The 7,796-nt window shown below is 39.4% G+C and overlaps 1 protein-coding gene across 9 annotated transcripts in view; it reads right to left on the bottom strand.

The window, feature by feature from the left end:
* Positions 1-7,796, bottom strand: part of IQCH (IQ motif containing H) — a 250,784-nt gene that overhangs the window by 123,685 nt on the left and 119,303 nt on the right. The window contains exon 6 of one of the 9 annotated variants that reach the window (XM_012507363.2): positions 449-554. The exons of the other annotated variants lie outside the window; for them this stretch is intronic. Coding sequence (XP_012362817.1) covers positions 449-457 — 9 coding nt within the window. The 5' untranslated portion in view covers positions 458-554. The remainder of the gene's footprint in view (positions 1-448; positions 555-7,796) is intronic. 9 annotated transcript variants of the gene reach the window in all.

Below are 7,796 nucleotides of genomic sequence, written 5' to 3'. Positions count from 1 at the left end.
ACACACACATGTCATAATATGGAAGTCTGGCTAGTATATATCATTAAAACTCATTACCAGATGGATATCTTAGAGATCACTCAAATCTATTAACATTTTTATAAAAGTGTTACAAAATTGTTCAAGGAAACTGGTCATAAAAAATTATGCATTTAGTTTACTTTGATACAATCGCCTGACCCCCAATCTCTGTGATTTAATTTTTACACATGCACGCATGGTCTGAGAAGCGTGTTGCTGATTCCTTGGTCATAATTTATCCACCAGTCTGAAAAACAGGGCGAAGCCGTTCTTTGCATTCCTTAGGATAACTTCAAATGTGCCTGTTAAAAGTTGTTTCTGACTTCATAAAAGATCATCACTTTTTAGCATTTTATAGTTCTTCTGCCATCTTCTCTTAATATCCAGAGGTCATTTTTACAAGGAACATTATGTTATATGTTATCACCTTTGTCATTCTTAGGTTTCTCTTGACACGTGTTCTTTTATTCTTAAGTCTGGTTTCTTCTTAGGAACATATCTGGGGCTGTCCCAGGTGGATTAGAATCACAAATCTGATAACAAAACCAAGGGAGCATTTGCTTTTCATTGTGTTCCCATCTGTATTGACATTTTAAGCTATGAAAATACTTCTATTTATAATTGGCAAATTTCTAAGAATCAGATGCTGAGCAATTTTTTTTGTTCTTTACACTTTCTATGTTAAAAATAATAAATGCTATTTAAAAAATCATATCAGAGGTTGTTTAGATGACAACAGCAATACATGTCACCCCCATTTAAAAAAAAGGAAAGGGAAATTGTGTTGTGTCAATGACCACTCTGTAACCACTACATTTCAATTCTCAGAACCTATTCTACTGAAAACAGACACTCTGCCCATGATCTAAATGTTCCTAATGGCTTAGAGGGGTTGAGGAAGAGGGAGGGTACAGATTTTCAGGCCCTGAGTTCTCGTCAGTAAAGCCGGTATTAATTTACTGTAATAATTGTTTCTTCTTGCTTAGGTATGTAAGGAATAGATTGTTTTCAATATGTCAGCATTCTCAGATGTATAAGCCCATCTTTACCAAACTGTAGGGTTATTATTGCTCTTTGCATTTTGAAGAGTTTTCAAAAAACTCAAAGAAAAAACCCCCCAGCAATTTATCGATAATGATTATGCCACAGCACTGTGTTGAGAATTACTAGATCAGATTATTCACGCGTTTTCTTTTCTCTGGTCCTGGGCGGCAGAATAATTAATTAGACTGCCTTCTCAAGTAAAAATGCTGAAAAACAAGAGTTAAGTCCAAAAGTGCAAATTTCCTTTCACTTTAGAAACAGACTTTAAACAGCAGTGAGCTTTTTGTGTACTTTTAACTTGAGTTGTCATAAGGCATAAAAATGAGGGAAAAAATCTTCTCGCCAAGTTTCTATCCCTTTCTGATCTAATCAGGGTGCCAGAAGAGAATGCAAGCTACTTGGTAGATGAAAATAAATTCCTTCTTCTTGGATGGGCAAGAGAAAATTGGAGAAGTAATGCCTCCTTCAGCAGCCACCAGTGCTGGCAGGAGAGGCTGCCACTCCTAGTAGAAGACAAGTGGCACGTGTTCCAACAGAAATGGCCTCTATGGCTACATTTCTCCCTCCCTTCAGGAACGGTCTCTGATACTGGGAATTAGAACTCAGAGAAGAATGACAGTTCTTCATCAGTGAGAAATAGACATGCAAAATAATCACAGATGGACATGTATGGAGCTGGCTGGTCCTGCCGTCACGTGTGATTCAGTCAACAGGACTCTGAGACTTCTGTAAGAAGCAAAGCTATGGATGGGAGATTTGCCAGAGAATCTTGTCTTCTTGGCAACATTCTGAAACTTCTTATCTTCACAGCAAGACATGTGGAATTAGGACCATCTATGAAAATGGGACAACCTTGGTAGAAGTTGAGAGAGGAGAGGACTCACATCTCTCTCAGACAGTGCCTTTCCATGGGGTGGGTCTAGAGATTTTATGTACATCAGCAAATGCATTTTAGACCTTCTGAAAGAACAGCCTTGGGTGGCAGTGGGAGCAAGCAAAATTTATCAGTGGCTGTTTTAGAACAAAGGGATTACACCTTTCTACCTTCTTGGACGATAATCCAGCAAAGACCTGCTCTCAAAGGAAACATACCCCTGGACATCAAACAGAACACTCAGGCACTGGGAAGCTATGGGTTTGGAGTCAGCTAAAGCATAACTGTAGTACATCTGTCACAGAGAATGCCACACGTGGGAGCACTTTAGACTTGGAGCAAGAAAAGACATGCCTCTCAAGAGAAAGGCTTCCCAAATTAAAGCAGTGCATCAGCATTGTGAGATCCATTGAGCAGGTAAAGACAAAGCTGCTTCACAGCCTGCTAGGAATAAGAGCCCTGATTAAAGGTCATGCCATGCTTCAGGTTCTGGCTCCTTCTGCTATTCTTTATCTCTGTGAACTTGTCTACTATTATTTGTTGGCTTTCTTTCTTTCCTTCTTTTTCCTTTCCTCTGCCTTCTTTCCTCCCTCCTTCCTTCCTCCCTCCTTCCCTTCTTTCCTTCTTTTCCCTTCCCTCTCTTCTTTTTCTTTATTTTTCCCTTCCTCCCTGTCTCTTTCCCTCCTTTTCTAAGATGTGCTGTACTCCCAATATGATATTACTGACTTAACGGCAATTTTTTTTCCTTCTAGCCAAGAAGGATTTCTGTCAAAACACTGTATTCTCACCTGGTCCTTCTTGGGTCACAATCATACCTTTGCGAGATGCCTGTATTCACTAATTGGCCCAAACAAAGCCCAAACCTGTGGCCTAATTATTAGCATCTTGCTCTAACTAACCAGCTGGGGAACAAAACACGTTTGCAAAGTGTAATCGCTAATTAGATAACTTTGAGAGTTTCTGGAGCAGTTATTTAGGCAAAATTCTAAATCCAAAACAAAAAACAGGAAAGCAGGATGGTGATTACATATGTTATTAAGTCACAGACATTAAGCAAAAAAGATAGACCCAGTGTTGCATTCTAAAATTTAGAAATACCAGCTGGGTGTGGTGGTGTGCACCTGTAGTCCTAGCTACTCAGTAGGCCGAGGTGAGAGGATTGCTTGAGCCCAGAAGTTCGTGGCTGCAGTGAGATATAATCACACCACTGCACTCCAGCCTGGGTGACAGAGTGAGACACTATCTCTCAAATAAATAAATAAATAAAATTTAGAAATAACTACCACAAAGAAAATCATATTTCTAAGACAAATGTCTTTATGAAAAATGTTCTTTTCATTTATGTGGACAGTATGTGGGTTTGGCATTAAACTGGATCCATAATCAGATACAAGCAGGATCTCATAGTGGCAAATGGCCAAGTATTGGGGATAATACCACATGGGTATCATCTTTAGAGAATGTTCATCATTCCATTGCCTAGAAGGATAGACTAAATTCCTTCTGAAACTAAAAGCCAATGTTCAGTTTCTCAAATACCCAAACATATCCATTAGTAACTAGCCCAGGCAATTGCACTGTGTGAAAAAGAGTAAGTTCTTTCTGCACCTTATGGCTCTAAATGAGAGTTTGCATTTAGAATATGAATGGAATGTCCCTCAGAGATGGAGTTCTTATTCTTTCTCAAAGACCAGGGATGCTATTTGTCTGACCCTGCTTTTAAATTGTGTTAAGGGTCCACAATATGCTGAGCTTTCTCTAGAATAAACATCAGGACCTCAGCTGGCTAGAACTGTTCAAAAGATGTACATGATATTCAGAGAGACTAGCTGACCTAATCAGCAGTCCGTAATTCAGCATAGTCACAGGTCTGAATTTTAGAGGACAAGGGAACTTGAAGGTCACTGGCCTTGCCTTTTGCTCAATAGGCTATTATGGGCCCAGAGAAATTAGCCTTGGCCTTAAGTCCAACTAACCTGGGTTCAAATCCAAGCTTTGCCAATATGTGCTACATACCCTTGGGCAGGTTACTACACCCTAACTTTCCTAAATTTCCCTAAATTTCCTTATCTGTAAAAATGAAAGGTCCCTGCAGAGCTGCTATGATGATTACAGTATGTGTCAAGAACCTTTAATAGTGCCTTACCCCTAGTCACTGTGGTTTTTACTATAGAGAAGGAAACTGAGGCTCAGAGCGGTTAAATGACTTGCCCAAGATCACAAAGCTAGTTGGAAGATCTTCTTAATTTCTAAGACAGTATTTCGTTACAATAAGACAAAATTCTGTTTCTAAACAACCCAAATCCATATATAACCAAAGGAAGGAGAATAAGTACTATAAGAAGTGTGTCTTTGCTACTCTTCCATTTCCTTTCATCAGCCCCTCTTCCTTGCCATCGGGTGCTTTCTCTTCTACACCCTACCCCATGCTGACCCCTACCCCCGTACCACCAGTGCCCACAGCCTAAACTGCCTAGAACTCCCCATATGGCTCCTTACTAAGCTGTGCTCTTCTTAGTCTTCTTTCTACCACCTTGTACATCAGAGCCAATCTGGCCTTGATTTGCTGTTTTTTTCTTTTTCTTTTTAAAAAACGGAATGATAATTATTATTTTTAGAGACAGGGTCTCCCTCTGTCAGCCAGGCTGGAGTGCAGTTGTGTGATCATAGCTTGCTGCAGCCTCAAACTCCTGGGCACAAGTGATCCTCCCACCTCAGCTTCCCGAGTAGGTGGAACTACTGGCACAAGTCATGATGCCCATTTAATTTTTGTAATTTTTTTGTAGAGATAAGGGTCTCGCTATCTTGCCCAAGCTGGTCTTGAACTCCTGGCCTCAAGCGATCCACTCACCCCAGCCTCCCAAAGTGTTGGGGTTACAGGCATGACCCACTGCACTCAGTTCATTTTTTCTTATTTGACAGGCTGGAAAGCAATTTGTTAAACTAATTCCTATCACTGTGCTAATGAACATAACATAGTGTGGTGTATCGGAAGCAACAAGACCCAGAATCTAGTCTGTTACCCCCTTCCTCTGTGGCCTTGGGAAGCCACTTCTGTGGGTTTCAGTTTCCATTAAGAGATCACTCAGGGCACTTCTAATTTTGATACCCTACGCCTCTCTGACTTAATGTGTCACCCCTCCAGGGGTATTGGCTTTTTAATAAACTTCCGGAGCCAGTAAAGCCATCAAATCAAAGGCAACTATCTCCAATTGCATCACTTTATGCACCATGAAAAACACCTGGGGTATTTTTTTTCCTATTCTATTTTTTAGATGGAAAACTCTTTCTAGTAACTCTGAAATCAAAATAGATTAACGGCTGCCCACACCACCTAATGGTAAAGGTGGTCATGGAGAGAGAACCCCAAAGAGTAGTGTTCCAGTATTCTGGGGCCTGCAAATCAATGGCTCTCAGTTCATAATATCAAGAAACTGTCTAAGTAATCCTTAAGTCCCAATTAAAAGTGAAAATCAGAGTCCTTAACCTTTACAAAGAGAATAAAAGGCAAAAACAGAACTCATCGAGCAGAGACATATAAAAGAAGAGACTTGAGTGTAAAGGCCACTCAGATCAGCAGCAATTTTCTAGGAATAATTTCTGCAATTGCTTTGAAAGGTATCTTTATTCAAATGAGTCTTCCTGAACTCTGAAACATTTCCTGACGAGAAAAATTCCCGTCCTTTGATGCATTCTCATGGAACAAAAACACACGATGGATCAAAATCTGGTTGAAGATCAAACAGAACAGAATCAAGAAGATTTTGTAAATAGATGGTCTATTTTCAGTCAAATGTGAAATTTCCTTCTAGAGACACATTTCATTTTACTGCTGCATTGACTTCATCTTTTCTGTTACACCTCTAATATTCTCTGAGAAAACGTGACATAGTTAAGGACCACTGGGGACAATTATGATGGATGGGTTGAACCTGCTGGGGATGTGGACAGGAAGCCTGACAGGATGGGAATCAAAAGCAGCCTGGATTCCCAGATCTCTGAGCAAAGACACATCATAATTTTCTCTACATGTATGGGAAAAAGAGCAAGCCTCAAAAAGGACTGCTATTATCACCAAAGTAAAGCTTGACATTCCAATTTTCCTGAGAAAAATGTGGGTCTAGTACATTACTTGATCACAGATCACTAAAGAATACTTGCAGAATTCCTACAGAGCTCCACCTTGTCATATTCTCTATACCTATATATGTATTATTTTTTTGTTTTTGAGACAGAGTCTTCCTCTGTTGCCCAGGCTAGTGTGCAGTGGTGCAATCTCAGCTCACTGCAACCTCCACCTCCCAGGTTCAAGTGATTCTCCTGCCTCAGCTTCCAGAGCAGCCAGGATTACAGGCATGTGCCACCACACCCGGCTAATTTTTGTATTTTCAGTAGAGATGGGGTTTCACCATGTTGTCCAGGCTGGTCTTGAACTCCTGACCTCAAGTGATCTGCATGCCATGACCTCCCAAAGTGCTGGGATTACAGGCATGAGCCATCGTGCGTGGCTTCTATACCTACATATGTATTCTGGTTTATTTTTCTTCATAGCACTTATCTCACTCTTTGATATTATATTAAATATCTGATTATTACCTCTCTCACTAGAATATAAACCCCAAGAGGGCAAGGACTAGGTTTGCTTTGTTCATTGCTGTGTCCCCAGTGCCTATCTAGTACACTGCCTGGCACATGGTAAAGGTCAAAAAGGATTAGCTGAATGAATGAATGTATGAATGAATGAATGAAAGTGTGAATACTAAAAGTTAAGCTTATAGCCAGTTGGACTGGGTTCACAGCACAAAGCTGTTCTATGATCATACAAGTTATTTGCAAACTTGTATCTTGAGTTTTGGAGCACTAATGCAAAGTTTGGCTACTGAGATACAAAAATGTCCATACCCTTTGATCAATAAGTTCCACAGGCTAGTTGTGGTGGCTCATGCCTGTAATCCCAGCACTTTGGGAGGTCAAGGCAGGCGGATCGCTTGAGCCCAGGAGTTCCAGACCAGCCTGGGTGACATGGGAAAACCCCATCTCGACAAAAAAATGCCAAAAAAAAAAAAATTAGCTGGGCGTGGTGGCATACACCTGTAGTCCCAGCTACTCAGGAGGGTGAGGTGGGAGGATTGATTGAACCCCAGCAGGTCAAGGCTGCAGTGAGCTACAATCGTGCCACTGCACTCCAGACTAGGTGACAGAGAGAGACCTCATCTCAAAACAAAAACAACAACGATTATTTATTAATAATGTAACATTTATAATTTAATGTCAAGCAATAGGATGAAAAGAAAATTATGGTATATCTTTAATAAAGAATATTATAAAGCCACTAAAAATGTTTTATGAATTTTAAATCATATGTGTAAAGGTTTATGATAAATTGTTAGATGAAAAGAGTAAAACCACAGTTGAATATACAGTATAATACCAACAAAAGAATATGCCAAAGTTTAAATAGTACCAAAGGATTGTGATATGGGGAAAAAATCCTTCTATACTTTTTTTCTCTTTTCTGAATTTTCCAAATTTTCTATGAATGATCAGGTCACAATTTGATCAATGAAAGAGATAAAGTGAAAAAATAAAGATTACCTTGTTGGCTGATAATTTAACCTTTTTTCTGTTGTATATAAGCAAAATTATTAATCACATGTAATAAAAATGTTCAGTTAGACAATGCTATGAAGAGTAGTAAAAACAATCCTTATAGTTTTTCTCGGTAATTATAAGAAAAATTGTTCCGCAAGAATTTCAAAAAAATTGTTTGAATAAAACTGTATAATTTCCATTCATTTGGAAAGTTTAATGATTAAAACACATAGGTGAGGATGGCAATTTCTAATGAATTAGAGAA

Source organism: Nomascus leucogenys, chromosome 6, assembly GCF_006542625.1.
Source record: "Nomascus leucogenys isolate Asia chromosome 6, Asia_NLE_v1, whole genome shotgun sequence".
Lineage (NCBI taxonomy): Eukaryota > Metazoa > Chordata > Mammalia > Primates > Hylobatidae > Nomascus > Nomascus leucogenys.
This window is presented reverse-complemented; position numbering and strand designations above follow the sequence as displayed.